Raw genomic sequence first — 18741 nt, forward strand, 5'->3', positions numbered from 1 at the left:
TTAGCATGCTAACACTGGCTGAAGAGCAGTAAGGCTCAAAGTTCAGTTGACACAAATGGTAATGTCACCACAAAAATTAAAGTTTAAGTGAACTGTCCCGAATCTCATATTATTGTGCCTAATTTCATGGAGACCAATCCAACAGTTTTAAAAGCATCCAACTGAAAAGCAGAGAAAAGTTCAATGGATTACTAAAGTCTGTCAGAGTTTATTAGAGATTATTTTAAAATTGTTAGACTACTTGCTTTGACTCTTAAGTTGATGATTAACTTGCAATAACACAGTTAAGATGGAGCTGCTTTCCTGTCTAGTTGGAATTTCTAAGCTGTGGACTTTCAGGACTCTTAATACTGTGTGATTCCTCATTAGAGCTGACTCCTCTTCTAAGTTGAGCCGCCATTGACGTTAACAGGATTTTACCTGCTGACTGAGGTTACTGTGATAGAGACTGTGTCCTTGTGTGGGTTATTTCTGAAGTGGGTTTATTTTGCTGCTCAGACAACAGCTTTCTCTGCACCCAACTTAGAAGAAAACAATAAACAGAATGGCATGATAGCAAGTTTAGGTGCTGCCAGGTCAGTGTCAGCAGAGACTAAATCCCCCTCTCTGCTGTCATTTTAGTTGAGGTTAATCTAAAGGTCTTTACAGTTTGATATCTCACCCCTTAAGCAAGTCTTCACACACAATGGTCTTTCTTTTCCATGCGTATGGAGAGAAATGGCTAGTCTGCAATGTCTCTTCGCTAGAAAATGCTCTACTTTTGTTTTGCACAATAAAAAGTGTAAAGAGAGCAGGTCAAAAAGCTGCTGAATATCATTTTAGCTGGAGGTAAGATTGTGGGAGATTTTACAAACAAATACCACATTATCTACCAATGTATTCTACAATAAAGGCTCATCGATAAACAAACAGCCACTGTACCTGAAATAGTAATCAAGCACACTTTGTGTCAGGTGTAGCATAATTGCATAATAAGAGTCTTAACACACTAAATTCTTCCTCCCCTTAAATAAAAGTTACATCACTGCAACCAGTGTACACAACAAACGCACAATTGTTTAAGCTGTTTGGTAATTGGTTGGTCTTTTGTAGCACAGGCTTCTTTTACATTACTGTAAATCGGTTAAGGAAGGGCTTGACAACAAAGCACAGAGCAGACGAGCAGCAGCATTTGTTTATTGTGAATGTTAAATGTGGACGGAAGAAGACAAGTTGTTGTAGAAAGAGTTTTAAAAAGCATCTACCCAGTAGGATGTGTGGTAGCCTCGGACAGAGAGTGTCCTGAGTTTCATTTACCGTCTCAACGGGGTGAATAGAGTAACTGTACAGGCCCAATAATGTTTACTTTACAACATCTTAGTATCTTAGTTTGAGGTACCTATCATAAGAGCAGATAACAATTTTGGATTTTTGCTCAAACACGCCGAGTTTTCTTTTATTTTGACTTCTTAAGGTCAGGTTCAACAATCTTCTGTCCAGTGAGGAAGTGCCAAACGCCGCCACGGTAAAACTCATTTCCAAATGAGTAGAGGAGAGCATTGAAGAAAGGATTTGTCTTCGCAATGACTGGAAGCACCTGGAATGAAAAGTATCTCCATTAGTTTGGGCTAACTTACATGATAGTTTCAACTTGAGCTTTTATTCTAGCTTTCATTCCAGTAACATGTTGACATCATTATAAAAAAAAAAAAATAAAATAAATAAAAGTCTCACATGACATGAAACACTGAGTCAAACTGACAAATGTTTACAACAAACAGGTAAGAATGTAAAAAAGTAAAACACAATTTATAATAAAGTGCAATAATCCAATGAGCTAACTCAACAAAAAAAGGAGCTCCTCAGTTTTGTTTTTAAATCATTTTCCTCACAACGTGCTGGACTGCATGAAAGGAAATGTTGTGCTCACCATTCGTAGCTTTGGAGAGACGACTTTTACATTCTCGAAGCAGGCGTAGATACACATGAGGACGTAGGGGCCCCAGCACATCAGCATCACCCTCAAGGGCAAAGTGGTGTTGAACTACACAAACAGACAAAAAAAAGGACGTTTCAGAAGGAGTCTTATTTCGGCCCTGTGACAAATGATACTCGCTTAAAAGAAAATGCCCCCCAAAAATGAAAAAATACTGTAAAAGACGTGTCAACAGTAGATGCAACATCATCACTTTTTAGCATGTTGGCTGCTAGCTTGGAGAAAGTTGCTTAAACCAAAGCTATTAGCCTGCATTACAATTGTGTTAAAATAGATCGTATCATACCAGTAAGCATGCTTTGGCAACTTTTCCTGCCAGAAAGTAAAACACATGGTCAAACTACACCCATGTGTTTTGTTATTTGTGTGGCAGTCACTAACTGTATGCTAGTTATCTAGCGGGATGGCAGTTTTCCCCTGTCTTTAAATTGAGTTATACAAATATCTTATTGACTGTGGCTTAGTATATAGTGCAAAGACCAAAGACTCACCAGACTCCAGGCAAGGAAGCCATAAACTATACTTTCAACATAACATTGTTTTTTTTTGCAGGCAACACTGATAATTTAGAAACAGCAAACCGTATGTTGTTGTTAAGCGTTCTGGCACAGTGAACTTTGGGGGAAATTGCAGCATTACCCTGTGGGAATGGATCTTCTTAAAATGTTTGTAGATGGAATCATAACATGAGAACATGGTGTAAGCTGGGAACATCAGGTAGAGCAGCACCAGAGTTAGCATGTAGGTCATATAGTCCCTGGAAGACATATGGTAAACGGTTGTAAAAATGCTACATACAACTCAGAGCATAGCTTCTGTGTAATTCCTATATTCATTTATTTCTACCTGTCCCCTCTAGTGTAATCCAGTGTGCAGCATGTCTTCATAGGCTCAAAGTCATAGACACCCCATCCCATTAGTGGAACAGCAGCCCAAAAGATGGAGAGAACCCAGATGATGGTGCTCATCACTATAGTCGTGCTCCAGAAGAGCTTCTGTCCTGCAGAATAAAAACATGCTATTTTAGACACAGATTAATAGATTTTAGTAATTCCTGTTCACTTTTAAACTGCATCTACTTTGAACATTTAATTAACTGTAACTCTACAATCTACAATAAATGATGCATCTTGTCTGTAGATGTTAAAACTCTGATATTACACAAACAACCCTACAGTGACTGTGCACTGAAGATGTAGCCTGGAAAAGAAGAATTCTGCAAGTTATCCATAAACATTTATAGTTTATTGAAGATAATTGACAATTGACAAGACAATTTACTCTTGTCAAGACAGCATTATGCTACCTTTTCTCCCATGCAAAGAGATAAGGTTATCAACACTGAAATTAAAGCCCTTATTCCTTAACTGCAGATTGATCTCATCTTCCAGATGGTAGAATTGTATTTTTAAAGGAAGGTGTACATACATTTAAATTTGCATCCCACACCCTTTATATTCTATTCAAGAAACCTGATTTTTATGATCATGACAAAAACATGAGCATGCAACAGGTACCAGTTTATATCATTTCAAGTATCAATTCTGTCAGGCTGTACCTTAGCTAATCTTGCACGAAGGAGAAAAGCAGTCTGTACAAAATCTGAACCTATTCTATTCTTGCACTCAATTTGACTGCAGCATTCACATAAAAAGGAGGTAAGTACGAGGTCTAATGTGCTATGCATGCTCATCGCTCATCTGACATGGTAACATCGAGGTTCTGGTTCCAGATATTTATTATATATTACAGAGTCTAAACAACATAGGCTTACTTTGAAAATGCAGTCATATATGACTGAAGTGAGCTCTTTTTACTGTGTGCGACAAAGCAGAATGAGCAAAAGTGCCCAATCTGGAAGAAGTGGAGCAAATATCTGGAATCATAAATTTTGCTGATAAATTCATTGTCAGCTGAGTTTTGTTTGACCAGGTCAAAAAACTGGATCGGAAGAAATATCTGGTTGTGAAGAGTTTGAGGATACGCCAGTTGGCTTGTGTGGGACAAACAGTGAATGTTTTTGTTGTGATGTTTACTGATGCATCCCCATAGGCAGAAACTTCATCTGAAATGTACTTTCTGATGCAGCTGTGGTCGTTTCTTTCACTCACTGGTGCAGTACTGGTGATATCTGTCCCATGCGAGTGCAGCCATGAAACTGATGGAGGCCAGCACTGATATCATCCCCTGGAAACCGTGATAGGCACAACCATCTTGACCAAAGGGCCAGTACCTAGAGAGGACAAAGAAACTTGTGTCACACTCCAGCTTACTGCATTCTTTTAATACACACACAGAGCAGCAGGAGGATATCTCAGCCGCCACTTTGGATTAACCCACCGCTTCAAATTTTTTTTGGCTGGTGAAATAAAGCCCACTCACAACTCTGCATCACAAGTGGCCTAAATAGTTAGCTGTTAAATAACCCATTTTATGTTCATTAACAGGTTCATCATTTAATATTGGTGCTATACTATAAGAGGTACACATGCTTTAATGTTGAAATAGACCATTTTTCTCATGCTGTCAGTGGCTGCAGCATCTCTGGTGCTCTAACTGATCGTTGAACCTGACCGTGAAAACAAAGTAAGCCCCTGTTTTACCTTGTTTATTTACTTCAAATCAGATTTGCTTGCAAGACTTTCGTTCTGAATATTGGACTGAATTATGAAACCTATAGGCTCACTTAGCTTTAGCAGGAAATGCTCAAATTGTGGACCAAATTTTCTAAAGGATTCAACAAAGAAGCACAGCAGCCATTCCTGTACATGAACAGTGCCAACAGAGGGAAAGTAACTTTAAAAAGTGTATGTCTTCTGTTTGATACCTGAGATAGCTTGCATAGGCAGCTGTGAGCCCATTTATATTCAAACTGAGGTCAGCCAAAGCCAGATTGAACACAAAGAAGTTACTGGGAGTTCGCATCTCCTTGACAGTGAGGAAAGCCAAGATGCTGATGGCATTGAGGATGAATCCCAGCAGGCCTGAAAGTGAATACAAGTGACAGATTTTCCTTAACACCTCATTACAAGTCCTACCACTACCACTCACATTAAACCACTGTTACCACAGTCTGTATAATCAAGAACCAATTCCAAATTCTATGGAACATAAAACATCAAACATTTAAATAAAACAGACATGAACGCCGGTGTTTAACGTTTTATAGAAGTTTTAGAAGCTGAACTTTCACTTTCACAAATGAACTGTCTCTTTAAATTCTGCACAATCGGGTCGTCCTGTGCTGCACGGCCAACTTACCCCCAACAAAAAGTGCAGAGCCGAATGTAAACATGTCAAACTCTGTGAATCCCTCCGGTAAAGTATATGCTCCCATGTTTGGATGTACAAATTAAACTCTGCACAAAACACAAGTCTTTTTCCTCGCTGCGTATCGAGCCACCGACTTCGCTCAACTATCCCCTTTTAAAGGCTCTTTCACGTGAAAAAGCACAAAGGGACTAATCTCGGTTAACCCTCCTTGCAATCCTCGGAGGAATGTCCTAACGAGCACGCTCCCTACAAACTTTCTGCAAGTCTTATATGACAAAAAGTTAGCGCCCTTGCTGCTAAATTACTTGAAGTAAAGGTTCAAAGTTTGTGGAATCAAATCTCTTTTGGGATTTCAAACGCGGAGCAGAACGAAACTAACCTCCCCTTGTACTAGTTTACTTATTTCGGCCTTTGTGTGATAAGGGAACGGAATGGGAACATGGGAAATGTTGTCTTTTAATGGTACAATAGACTCATTCAGTGCTCTCACTTTTGTTCGTCTGGTCGAAATGTGCAAGTGCGACTGGCAAATTGAGATAAAGTTTAAATAAAACTTTTAGTAATGAATTTCTGATCCAGATTGGTGGCCCTCAGTAAAAGATATTCTTTATGATCAATTAACTAGCACCCAAGCATTAGCAGCTTGTAAATGCTTTTTGTGGCCAGTTAAAACTTTTTCAACTTGAGGTTATTAATGTTCATTTTATGGTGAATGAAGGACAATTACCTTGTCTTCTTCTTCTTCTTTTTTTTTTTTTTGTTAGCAGAAATTGATGGTCTGCAGTTGAGCCTTTTCTGTCCTCCATTGGTTAAATTCCTTGTATTACTGGCTGCAACAAACACAACAACTCCACCTCTATGCTCAACAGCTGGAGAGTTGTTCTTGTCTTTGACTGACCCCTTTTTTGTCTAAACAAAATTATTCTCATTGCAGCCAAAATACTCTTAAAGACCCCATTAATTCTTAAGTCAGGATTTTAAGGACGTTCATTCTACACACCTCTCATGATGAATTTTGTTTTTAGCACACTCTTCTATTACAGTCATGTGCTTCATGGAACGGCTCCCATCTACTTGAATGCTCTTGCGAAGGCTTATGTCACAACTCGGTCCCTCCGTTCGTCGCAGGATTGTCGTCTAGCAGTGCCTACACCACGCCTAAGACAATCCAAACTCTTTTCATGTGTCGTCCCACGATGGTGGAATGACCCACCGAGTGCTACCAGAACAGGGCCGTCCCTGTCTATCTTCAAGAAGCTCTTGAAAACGCAGCTCCTCAGAGAGCATCTCCTATTGTAACACTTACCTTGTACTTACCTACCCCCTCTATCTCTGCACTTTATCTTTCTGCACTTCCCTCTATGCCTGCACTCTATCTCTACTCTGTCACCTCTGACAGAGTCGGCCTAGTGGGTTCCTTCTATTTAGTTTATTGTTAGCTTTATATAGCTTGTTATGTCTTCATTTGTAAGTCGCTTTGGATAAAAGCATCTGCTAAATGCATAAACATGTTTGTGCAGCTTTGGCTGCACAGTAGTACAGTGCAATTATTCTGCATGGCCCCAACTTTACCCCCACCACCTGAGGAAACTACGACCAGAAAAAAAATTTCAATTCTCCTAAACATCTCCTGTTTAGTCAGAGTGCAACAGGCAGCAGTGTATAAGGAGGAGCCCATGACTGCTGCTGATTGTTGGCACAAAAAGTCAGATGCTGTCAAATATCGTCGTATTATCGTATTATTGTCGAATAATAATAAGGAAAATAGCTCTGGGCTTCTTTAGTCAGACCAGCTCAGCACATTTGAGGACTTTTTCTTCTGTCTATCAATCAACACACAAATAGGTAGATTAATATGTGTTTTGTAATACTGAACCAAAAATAACTACTTTATATTTTTTACCTATATACCAAAGATCCAGTTTTACCTTTCAAGCTACTGCAAGTCTAAAAGATCTAAAAGATTTAAAAGAGTTATTAAAGTCAATGAAGGCATCAGGATTTTATTGATTTTGACATTTATCTGTCCCTTAGATAACCCTTGAAAAACTAGGACAGTAGAAAAGTGACCTCAGGTTCTTACAGCAGCCTGAGTCTTTTAAAATGTAACATTTGGGCAGAGTCTGATTGCTCCACTAATCTGTGCACAGATTACCGCAAACTCATTAACTATGTAGTAACAATGTGTCCCAATGGATTTATAATACCCTTTTCTGAAACTGCCCATATTGTCCTGACCGAGGACGCAGCAAAAGAGAGCTGCATTGTCATTGCACATGGCTGCATCTGCTGCTCTGATGACAGAAATCCCGACATCTCATTTGGAGCATCTGATCAGAATATTATGTCTGCTGTCCCTAATCTAAACAGATGGCCACTGAGTTATGAGTTTGTTCGAAAAACTAAGGCTGTAGTGTGAGGCCAGGCTAGAACATAAAGCAACACAGTGCTAAGTTTCACAATCCAAAAGATTCAATAACACAATCTGTTAAGCTACTGCGACTGAGGGTGATGAAACTGGAGCTGGTCTGAACCGACCCAACGGAGAGCATAAATGCAGTGGACTGATTGGCTGCCAGAAATACCAGATGTAGAGCTCCTAATCAAAAGTTAACTAATATGGTGAGCATTGCACTAACAGAGGACAGTATTGAATTTAGAAAGCATTAGATCCTTCACTGGGGTCAATGCCAGGCTTATGAGATCATTGTTAAAGTAATATCTCATTAAACTTCTTCTCATCTTTTTGGAATCTTTCTTCATTGTGTTTCACTATAAATAAAAATGTGTGACCTGAATACCCAGTCTGTTTTTCTGACGTGCTTACACATTTGCAGTGGTTACACATTAGTCCATTGGCAAATAGCTAATAACTCCAACATAATCTTTTGGTTTTGCAATAAAACAAAGGTTCCACTGTTGCATGCGTACCAAAGCTCAGGAGCAAGTTGACAAAATGAAAGTGGTTTTATTTATTCCTACGAAGGCATAAAGAGGCAAATAACAAATAGGTTAAGTCAAGTCTTGTTTCCAGGTAATAGTGCTTTAGGGTGATTTCATTTTGGGTGAATTTCTGCTTTTTCAGCAACAATTCAAAAAGAGCGGTGCTTCTCTGTTACACACTGATGGTCAGAATATATTTTCGGGGAGGTTTCGTGTTTTCACAAAAATCAGCACCCTTTTTCATCTGAACATAGTTTAGCCTTTTTCAGCCAAAAACTTAATTTTGTCAGTCCATAGGACCTGTTTCTAAAGTGCATCAGACTTTTTCAGACTCACATTTGCAAGAACAGCTCTCAGAGTTCAGAGTTGTGGAGTTTTTCTGTTCAGGCAGGTAAAGGTTACCTTTAATAATTACCTTCATAGAATAATTGATATAATGTGGTCGTAAGATGAACTGCACGAGAAGAGTAAAAATGGCATCCACGAACTTAACAGTGTTGTAAAGTGTATTTTTGCCCATACCATGGTCATATTGAAGGGTATAAATTTATTTTTCTTTTTGTGGCTCTGTTAATACTATAGTTGGTCTTGCTTCCTGTTTTATATTGTAAAGCCTGACTCCTTGTGTTTTCAGTAAAGTCCCTTTTTTTTTTTTTTTTTACACCTGCATTAATTCATTTTAATCACCACTACCTGTCTTTTGTTAGTTGTTTGCTCCCTCAGTATATGTATTACGTTTTTTTTTTTGTTCATTGTCAGATCTGTGTCATTGCTTGGCATTTTATATTCTTGTTTCTTTATAATTGCACAGAGCTTTTCCTGCCCTGGCAGAACATTTGTTTGTGAGTCAGGCATACAGGTCCTATGCCTCCATCTATTCCAGCCATGAATCGTGACATATAGGCTTTTATTATTTCTAGTTTCAGGAGCTGCAAATTGTTATGACAAGGCTTGAGAAGTCAGATTATCAAAAGGTTTCAAATGTGCATCACTTTCCTTAGTGATGACTGTGAACCCCTATCAAATTAATTAATTAATTTCTTAACTAATCAACCCCTGTTTGTAAATTCAGTTTTTGAAGGCAGCCCCTCATATCACCCTTGAACCAAAGTTTGTGCAGGGGTGGTGTGGTGGGGGGGCAGGTGCAGGGTTTGAAGTTGTCCTATCTGGGGGCAGCCCTCCTGAAAGAAATGGAACATAGATGTAATAATATGGGACAGAGAGATGACAGGATTAAAGGATTTCAAATCCCCTGTAGCAGCCCATGCATCATCCACAAAGTGTGTCACAAGCAGCAGACACGGTTCCCCACGAGAGATAGAAATACATACTGTAACATAACAGCTAACTTAGTCATAGACCCAAAACAGGAGATCATTCTCACATAATTTGTCATTTGCAGGCTTTCTGACAGTATTTCTAAGTTTGTCTGTGGACATTGGCTGCTCTCTCTCTCAGTTTCAGGCCAGTCATTGTGCCTGACCATTTTTAGAGGAATCTGTGCTTGTTTTTGTTAAGCCACTTAACACTGACCTATGAACCTTTCAAGCGTAAAAAGACACCTAAGTTGAGGGATGAAACCGTATTGTGTCTGACATAACAAACAGCTCAGCAAAGAACCATTTAAAGAAAAAGTATTTGTAGTTACATTGTTTTTAGCAGCATGTTGCAAAGAAACTAATTGGTGATAATTTCTTTAGGTGTAACAATGAAAAATGTTAACAGTTTGGCAGAAATGAAATAGTATTTTGTACAAACAGGTGATTACCTGTATTAGCTCTTAGGCTATAACTGAGCATATCTCAGCATGGTATGCTTCAAGGAAAATGGATACGTAGAGGACAGTGTTGGACAGAGAACAGAACAAAAGGCAGCCAAAATCTAAAGAAGAAAAAGAAGAGCTTTGGCATAGCTCCTGACTACCTCTGAAAGAAATGACAAAAACACTAAGAGGGTTTAGGCTGTGTTGAAGAATAAAGGTGTTCGAACCAAACACTGACTTCCAAGCTTGTTAACATTGTACAAACTCTATTATTACCTTATATTCTGTTTTCCCTCTTTTATACACACGTTTATGTTTTTCCACTGTAATCATAGTTTATAAAGAAATAAAGAGGGCTGCATACATTTTCATTTTGCTTAGGCGTGGAATCAGAATGTCTAAATATAAGATAATGGAAAGAAAAATGTTTTTAGAAAATAACACCCATATCAAATCTCCACTGCCATCTGGTGGCCTTTAATTGCTTTGTAACTCCATGGGTGGTTAGAATTAACTACATTTTGCGGATATGCAACTTCTGAGGCAATACCTGAAATTGGAGGGCACCCATCTGCTTTTACATCAGTTTTTTGTTTATTTTTTTTAGAATTTAACTGTGATAAAAGGTGAAAATAGTAATATGGAGACATTGAAACAAAGCTGTGTAAAAGCCTCCTCACTTTCACATTTATGTAAGCTACATAAATAATAGAAATAAAACTGTTCAATTGTTCTTAACTCGTGTTGCCTTCATGGGGATTTTAATTCGTCCAGATGAAGACTCCAATTGATTTAACTGTCACATTGATCAGCACAGTTAATTTAACCAACCAATCAATTATTTGGAAAGTGGTTCTCTGAGAAAGAGTGAAAAGTGTGCAGCCTATCAGCTTCAAGGAAAGAATAGCCTAATCGCGTGAATGGAAATAACTCAAGTCCTCCTTTAATCCCTGCCTATCCCTTTTATCTGAGGATTCAGACCAGTCGGAACAGTGTTTAGCTGCGAGCCTGTAAACCACCACGATGCATCCGATGTCCCGTTAGACCGCGTTTGAGCGCCGATTGTTTTTTTCTAAATTTATTGTTTTTTTCTATTCCATTGTAGTTTAGTTTCGCAGCGTTTTAGCTGCTTGTAAAGGGAAACATGAGTCGACAAATTACTGCAGCATTTTGGATGGCTGTTCTTCTTCCTTTAGCGAGTTCTACATGTCCATCACAGTGCAGTTGCTTCTTTCACAAGTTAAGCGACGGATCTAAAGCAAGGTAATTGAATTGAATTTTGTTTTCAGTACTTGTGTCGCAGAGTCTATAGCGTTGAAACAGATTTCACTTAAGCTTTCCTCTGTTCACTCACACTCTGTATATTGAGGGATTAACTTGAAATCCCCTTTGCTTGTTACTGAACAATAGGTTAGGTTAAACTTTCCCCTTCAAACTGAAATGTTATTATTTTTTTTAAATAGATGCATAACATGTATCTAGTTTAATAGTTAATCCACTTCTGTAAACCTGTCTAGTTGGAAAGTAGCTTTAAAATTGTTCCTACATAGTGTCACATAAAGATTAATTATCATTTTGTCTTTTCTGGCAGGAGTGTACTCTGCAATGATCCAGGGATTGCTGTGGTCCCTCCAAATTACCCCATTGACACATCAAAAATACGTATAGAGAAGACAGCAATTACATACATCACCGCCAATAACTTCCACTACCTCAACAATCTGGAGTTTCTCTGGATGTCTTTTAATTCACTGAATTCACTGAATGCCGACAGTTTCCGAGGTCTCTACAACTTAGATGAGCTCAGGTTGGACGGAAACCTGCTCACCTCCTTCCCCTGGGAATCCCTGACAGACATGCCAATCCTGAGGCTCCTGGACCTGCACAACAACAAGATCTCCACCATCCCCACCTCAGCCACCAAGTATATATCAAACATCACCTATCTGGATTTATCCAGCAACAGTCTCACAACCCTTCCTGCTGAGATTCTCACCATGTGGCTGCGTGTAAAGCCCTTTCAAGACTCAGATTCCTCCAAACTAATTCTGGGTGAGGATCATGCTGTGATATTTTAAGACACTGGAAACTTTTCTTTTTAAAGCGGCCTTTTTTCAGCCTGGGGTTAGTCTAATTAGAGATGTTGTGTGTCAAGCTGCCTGACTAATTCTGATTTTCTTTAACTCTTAAATGCAAGGTCTTGGTCTTACAAGGACCCAGTTTTGCACAAACTGACATTATTTTGTAAATCTTGGTTCTTCTGCAGGTCTCCATGACAACCCATGGATGTGTGACTGCCGACTGTACGATCTGGTTCAGTTTCAGAAATCCCCCTCATCGTCCGTGGCTCTTATTGATACTAGGCTTAAGTGTGCAGATCCAGAGAGTCTATCTGGGGTTTTCTTCACTGAGGCGGAGCTGCAGAGGTGCCAGGTTCCTCGGGTCCACACGGCTGTGGCTCGTGTTCGGAGCTCACTGGGCAACAATGTCCTGCTGCGCTGTGGAACCGTGGGAGTCCCCATTCCTGAGCTGTCCTGGAGCCGTGCTGACGGCAAGAAAATGAACGGCACTGGTGAGTTCTCCTCATCTAATTCCAAATGTGCTGAGACGAGAGCAACATCTATTTGTGTAAAAGCCTAAATGTCAATGAGTATAATGTTCTATGTCTCAATCTGTTTAACTGTGTGGGCATTTTTGTTTTTCAGTTCAGGAAGAGATTTCAAAGGAAGGCATCATTTGGTCGATTCTTAGTGTGCCCGCTGTCTCCTACAGAGATTCTGGGAAATATGTGTGCAAAGCGACCAATTTTGTGGGCACCGCAGACGCCGTCATCTCTTTGGTGATCACAGACTCCATGCGATCAGAGGAAGCAGTTGGCGGCGTCTCCAAGAGAGGCAGAGGAAAGAAGGCTGGTGGCATTGGAAGAGCGGCATACCAGGAGAAACTCATCGCCAGATATGTTCCCCCACCTACCAGCAGTGCTGCCCAGCCCATCATTGAACCTCTTAATGGCAAAGGTGTGACTGGGAAGTACGAGATTGAGAGCTACAGCATCTCTGATGACGCTTCTCAAGGACAAGGCAAAGGGTCAAGCCCCCAGAAGCCGTTGGACATGGGTCAGGAGATTTTGAGTAACTTAGCTGGCAATACCTCATCCTTACAAGCTCCTGAGAAGAGGGTGGTGCGTTCGGTAAAGGTGATTGGAGACACTGACCACACCGTCTCTTTGAACTGGCGAGCTCCTACAGCGACGAACATTACAGAATTCAGTATTCTGTATGCTGTGTTTGGTGAGAGGGACATGCATCGCATCAATGTGGGCGCTGGAAAGAACCGAATCACTATTGAAGGCCTTGTGCCAAAGACAAAGTACATTTCTTGTGTCTGCGTCAAAGGTCTGATCCCAAAAAAAGAGCAGTGTGTAATCTTCTCAACTGACGAGGCTGCCAGTGCCAGTGCCACGCAGAAGCTCATTAATGTAGTGGTGATAACAGTGGCATGTGTGATCGCTGTCCCCCTGACACTGATTGTTTGCTGTGGGGCACTAAAGAAACGCTGCCAAAAGATGATGGGACGACAATCAAAAGAAATTCAGGACTCCTATGTCACGTTTGAGACTCTCAGCCCTGGGGGCAAAGCTAAAGGGATGGAGGGTGAGTATTTGACCCGGCTAAACCCCGATGAATCCAACAGATTGTTATCAGCGAGGTCAAGCGTTGACTCAGAGGCCTTAGCCAGGACTGAGGGGCCACCGAATGAGTACTTCTGCTAAAACCAAACAGAACCTCAGTTTTTAGAAGATGCACTTTGTTATGACTGTGAAGTTGATAGATAGAGCACAGAGCTGCTCAGAGACTCACAAGACTCAAATGATCCTCCTTTAAGGGTCTTCAGAGACTGCTTATTCAGCGCTGGATTTATGAGATTATTTCACAGCCTTGAAGAAACAAATTCAACTCAACTCATTTGGTTGAAAGCTAAAAAAAAAAAAAAAAAAAAAGGGAAGATAAATATAATAACATTGTTTTAACATTGATGTAAAAATGAGAAAAATGCTATTTTTTATTTATCATGCACTTTGAAAGGTGATGTTTTACAGAAAAATCTGTCTTGATGCCCTAAACACTCATAAACCCAGTCAATTGTCTTTCTTTTGTTTCAGGATGTAACTTCTGCTTTGTGTTGAAATCTTTAAAACAGAAAGTGTTTAGAGAACCAACAGTCTGTTTAGTCTGTTTTGTATGTCGGTATGATGTTAATGTGCCAGGTTTACTGTTGGGTCAGAAACCTTAAATACAATACGTTTTATAACATGGAAATACTTGTAACCTGAGATATGTGTATGTTTGAATGTAACAACTGAAAATAAATATCTTTTTTTATAACGATTCATGCTGACGAGCGTTTTCCTTGCCATTGCAGAGGAGCAATATATGTTTTTAATAAAGATCCTTGTTATTTTTGACTGATGCAGATTTTATTATGTATAGTAAAGTGTAATTGGAAGGCGGTTTGTTATTCACCGTCAAATGAAAGCAGCTGAAATGTATAAGAGAATATCCTGCCATCAAATCTGGCTCAGGTATGAATGTTTCCAGAATATTAATTTTTGTAGTTTTAGTGATCTTGATTTCTCTAGCACCACCATGAGGTTGCATTTGTAACTTTTAGAGAAATATTGCAACATTGGATCGAGTGCCGTGAACTTGGTCTAAACAGTTAATTTTTCATTGGATTAATCTGAAGATGGGCTGCATGGTGGTGTGGTGGTTAGCACCGTCGCCTCCCAGCAAGAGGGTTCCAGGTTTGATTACTAGCTGGGGCCTTTCTGTGTGGAGTTTGCATGTTCTCCCCATGTATGCGTGGGTTCTCTCTGGGTACTCCGGCTTCCTCCCACCGTCCAAAAAAATGCATGTTAGGTTAATTGGTGACTCTAAATTATCCCTAGGAGTGACTGTGAGCATGGGTGGCTGTTTGTCTTGTTTGTGTCTATGTGACCCTGTGATGGACTGGCGACCTGTCCAGGGTGTACCCTGCCTCTCGCCCAATGACACCTGCTATAGGCTGCAGCCCCCCCCAATCCTAAATTGGATTAAGCGGATATAGAAAATGGACGGATGGAAGAATCTGAAGCTCTAATCCTCTGCTTTTTGAAGTTTAGGACCTGCAAGCAAAAACAATTCTGCTCATCTGAACCTCAGCTGTGCTTTTTCCAGCTAAGGACAGCTTTTCAGTAGAAGTCTGAGGACTTGTATATATGTTGATAGATAAAGTATCAATAAGACTCTGATAGTCTGATAAAAATAAAATATGTCAAAGCACTTAGAGTATGCATCTATCTGGTGATTATGTTAAAGTGTGTGTGTGTGTGTGTGGGGGGGGGTCCTCTCAGTGAAAATATTATCAAGCAGACTAGACTAAAATATTTAAAAATATAAAGCAATTTGGCAAATGTCTCAAAATGATCAGATAACTGAGAGATAACCTGCATTACTGAACATCAGATTAATCCAGTTCCCACTTAAATCAAAATACACCTCTATAAAAAGCTCAGTCATAAGAGAAGAAATTTTAGAAACTGGATCTCAAGGGCCGTAGATGTTTTTCTACCTTCACACTTGCTTCATATGCTGACTCGGTCTTTACTAACCTGAGAGACAACCAACGTTCAGATTATTGAGGTCAGATTACAGTCCTTTCCAGACATCTGTCTAGTTGCAGCCCTCCCTCCCAGCGATGCTAAGCCTGACGGCCTCCGGCCCACTTAACATAGATGGGTCTCCTGTTATGTTGGTGCTGCGCCGGGAAGGAATTAATATATTAAGACTGACACAATTAATTTCAGGGGCATACCTGGATGAAGAACTCCAAAACTACCCAATATAACTTTGCAGAACTCTTAACTGAGCCTTTGTGAGGGGGAAATGTTCAAAACGTGTGTTTTTGAGTTGATGTAACAATATTTTCTAGGTAAAGTGGACCATCACTATAAATACACCTTTCTTATGTTCACATGTCATTTGATGTCTTAAGCATTACGTCAATGAAGATTAAGGTAATAGGCTTTCTTCTATGCAGGCGATACGCATGTCCTGCCCTCACAGGCCTATTTCACATGCTCGTCCAGGAACATGGATGCCTTTTGTTTCACATTAGGTATCGCTTTGGTATTTTCTATCATCATCCCTGGATTCTCAACTTGTCTGTCGGGTTGCTCCTGCACAAATGATAACCTGGGGAAGTAAGTGACCACTGAAACTACAGAGACCTTAGCAAGCTGGTTATATGCTAGTCATGACCTTTGTTTTGAACAAGTTAATCTATGCTTTAAGTGCAAGCCATGAGACAAAAATGTACGAAACCTAATGTTATAATGTCATCAATGATTTTGTGCAAATGCCGCATATACTACATGAGAAGCTGTGTATAGAAGAGAGACTGTATTTATCTTTAGCTTCTATTGTCAACAAATGTCCTGTCTCTCAATCCAGATCTTTACTATGTATGGAAACCTCCATGGGACAAATCCCAGAGGACATCCCTGATGACTTCACGAAAATTCGTATTGAAAATTGCCACCTTACTGAGTTACCTCGGGGTTCCTTTTCTCTAGTTAATGCCTTGGAGTTTCTTTGGCTGAATTTTAATGAGATCACCCTGATGAACATCAAAAGCCTGGAGGGACTCGCCAATCTGACTGAGCTGAGGCTACAAGGAAACAAGCTGACCTCCGTACCATGGACGGCATTTCAGGACACACCAAAACTCAAGATTTTGGATTTGAAGCACAATCGACTGGATGTGCTACCTGAACATGCACTGAGACACTTACCTGCACTGACCTACTTAGATTTATCCTTCAATCAGCTTAGCATTATATCAAAAGAAGTCTTTATTAATTGGCCTCTGTATCAAACAGCAGAGAAAGCATGGGGAAAAGAAGGGATGGTGTCCAATGTAGTTTTGGCACTGCATGACAACCCCTGGTTGTGTGACTGCCGCCTCAAAGGCTTTGTTGAATTCATCAGGGAGGTCAGCCCTCCCATCATTCTGATGAACTCTTACATGATGTGTTCAGGCCCAGCCACCAAAGCTAACAAGTTTTTCCATGAGATCCAGTTGAAAACATGCATGAAGCCAGTGGCCTCTGCGCGAGTGACTAACATCAGTCTACCTCTTGGAGCAAATGCAACACTGACATGTATAGTCCAGGCCAGACCAGACCCAACCATTCAGTGGATATACAGCCTGAAAATTCTAAGAGGATTTGCAAGTAAGTTTCTGTTTTTATCACAACTATCCATTGTGAACCTGTTGAGGGAGCACTTAATTGGGTCTACTTTGAACTCTAAGGCAAGTGAAGCCTAACTATGTCTTTAGCCAAAGAAAAAAATCATCAGATTGAAATGCTATTTTCTCAGATGCTCTGTTTTCTCTTTGCAGCAACACAGACTCAGATAGATGAAGAAACTGTTACTTCCCGGCTGGTGATTCCCACCATTCACATAGCAGACAGAGGAGTCTACACCTGCATGGCCAACAATTTCATTGGCAACTCCTCTGTCAGATTTACAGTCAACATCAGCTCCCACAACTCCTCAGTTCCTCTTTCTTTACCTGTCCCCATGCTGTCATCCGATGAAAATGCCCACATTGATATCCGCATCGCCAAGCAGACAGTTTATGGCATCACCTTAGAGTGGCATGCAGCCACAGAAAACCCTACAGAAACATGGTTTACTATTCACTTTGGAAAATATGATTCACCCAAGAAAGAGATGATCTACATCGGCCCTGGCATCAACAGCTACTCAGTCAGCGACCTGCTTCCTGTCACCAAATATGAGGTGTGTGTCACCATGAAGAACCACCCACCCAGGGAGGGCCAGTGTATTGTTTTTGTCACAGGGAGTGATATGAGTGAGCTGGAGCAGAGAGAAAGACTAATTCATATTATAGTCATTGTGTGTGCCATGGTGCTGGCGGTGCCAGCTGGTATGTATGCATGTACCACAGATGCCAAGTTCAACTGCGTGGGTCACTGCATAGATCTTTGGAGGAAGCGAAGGATGCATGAGGAGAATATGCAGGGAACAGACAGGCAGGGCACCTTCGACAGCCTGCAGGCAGCTAGCGATGAAGCCCTGTGCAGGGACTCAAAGGAAAAGCCAATAAAGAGACGGAAGTCTGAAGATAGGTGCAAAGGAGGAAGTGCAGCTCATCTGTACTAATGTGAAAGTCAAATAATGTAAATATATATATATGTATTTGTAAATTATGTCAGTTTTAAGTGTAGCTACAGTTTGTGCCTTTTCTTTTCCAAACAGTAACGTCAATTTTTTCTCTCATGGAGCAAACAGGATATTCTGTCATCTAGGTGGAAAAAACTTAAGTTTGCTAAATTATTTTGAACATTACTTGAAAATGTGTAATTTGTTAAACTAATGCATAGGAGGCACAAACTGGGGCTTTAAAAAAAAAAGAAAATATGTAATTCTTTTTGAATAAGCAGCTCAAAATGAAGACGCCTTTCTTCCATCATATAGGGAGAGTGTTATATATATGTACAAAAGAAAATATATTTGAATAAAGTTTTTCTTAAAGTTTTGATACAGCATTCCTAGATAAAAATGACTGTGGGTTTAGTAGATTCTCCCGCAGTAACATATATTTCTTTATTACAAATAAATTACGATAATGTGTACCATATGTGAGTTTATAGGGCACTGTGTTCCACTCAGGGCTGAATCATTGTTTTCTTTTTACAGACCCCAAATATGCTGTCTTG

At 40.1% G+C, this 18741-nt stretch overlaps 4 protein-coding genes across 4 annotated transcripts in view; 3 read left to right on the forward strand and 1 right to left on the reverse strand.

The window, feature by feature from the left end:
• LOC140278195 (carbohydrate sulfotransferase 15-like) overlaps nt 1–4978 on the forward strand; it is a 234996-nt gene extending 230018 nt beyond the window's left edge. Inside the window, exon 9 of the transcript XR_011909182.1 lies at nt 4967–4978. The gene's annotated coding sequence lies outside the window, so the exon portion shown is untranslated. The remainder of the gene's footprint in view (nt 1–4966) is intronic.
• rgrb (retinal G protein coupled receptor b) lies at nt 1157–5658 on the reverse strand. The gene is made up of 7 exons (XM_072373146.1): nt 5237–5658; nt 4803–4959; nt 4087–4208; nt 2822–2975; nt 2615–2732; nt 1910–2023; nt 1157–1576 (listed from the first exon to the last, which is right to left on the reverse strand). The coding sequence occupies exons 1-7, from the start codon at nt 5310–5312 to the stop codon at nt 1436–1438; spliced, it is 882 nt and encodes a 293-aa protein (XP_072229247.1). The 5' UTR covers nt 5313–5658; the 3' UTR covers nt 1157–1435.
• Nucleotides 5659–11097: 5439 nt separating this feature from the next.
• On the forward strand, nt 11098–13751 carry lrit1b (leucine-rich repeat, immunoglobulin-like and transmembrane domains 1b). Its single transcript, XM_072373480.1, has 4 exons — nt 11098–11216; nt 11545–12005; nt 12220–12525; nt 12659–13751. The coding sequence occupies exons 1-4, from the start codon at nt 11098–11100 to the stop codon at nt 13723–13725; spliced, it is 1953 nt and encodes a 650-aa protein (XP_072229581.1). The 3' UTR covers nt 13726–13751.
• Nucleotides 13752–16159: 2408 nt separating this feature from the next.
• LOC140278715 (leucine-rich repeat, immunoglobulin-like domain and transmembrane domain-containing protein 2) lies at nt 16160–18184 on the forward strand. Its single transcript, XM_072373787.1, has 3 exons — nt 16160–16194; nt 16445–17226; nt 17397–18184. Exons 2-3 carry the CDS (start codon nt 16458–16460, stop codon nt 18182–18184), a joined length of 1557 nt encoding a protein of 518 aa, XP_072229888.1. The 5' UTR covers nt 16160–16194; nt 16445–16457.
• The last annotated feature ends 557 nt before the right edge of the window (nt 18185–18741 follow it).

Source organism: Leuresthes tenuis, unplaced genomic scaffold (assembly GCF_036924035.1).
Source record: "Leuresthes tenuis unplaced genomic scaffold, fLeuTen1.0.hap1 SCAF_20, whole genome shotgun sequence".
Classification (NCBI taxonomy): Eukaryota; Metazoa; Chordata; class Actinopteri; order Atheriniformes; family Atherinopsidae; genus Leuresthes; species Leuresthes tenuis.

Coding starts and splice junctions, on each gene's coding strand:
- lrit1b (XM_072373480.1), top strand. CDS start 11,098: ATGAGTCGACAAATTACTGCAGCATTTTGGATGGCTGTTCTTCTTCCT. Junction 12,006..12,219: donor TTCCTCCAAACTAATTCTGG/GTGAGGATCATG, acceptor GTTCTTCTGCAG/GTCTCCATGACAACCCATGG. Junction 12,526..12,658: donor CAAGAAAATGAACGGCACTG/GTGAGTTCTCCT, acceptor TTTGTTTTTCAG/TTCAGGAAGAGATTTCAAAG.
- rgrb (XM_072373146.1), bottom strand. CDS start 5,312: ATGGGAGCATATACTTTACCGGAGGGATTCACAGAGTTTGACATGTTT. Junction 4,960..5,236: donor CTCTGCACTTTTTGTTGGGG/GTAAGTTGGCCG, acceptor ATTCACTTTCAG/GCCTGCTGGGATTCATCCTC. Junction 1,577..1,909: donor TCTCTCCAAAGCTACGAATG/GTGAGCACAACA, acceptor TTTTCATTCCAG/GTGCTTCCAGTCATTGCGAA.
- LOC140278715 (XM_072373787.1), top strand. CDS start 16,458: ATGGAAACCTCCATGGGACAAATCCCAGAGGACATCCCTGATGACTTC. Junction 17,227..17,396: donor AATTCTAAGAGGATTTGCAA/GTAAGTTTCTGT, acceptor TTCTCTTTGCAG/CAACACAGACTCAGATAGAT.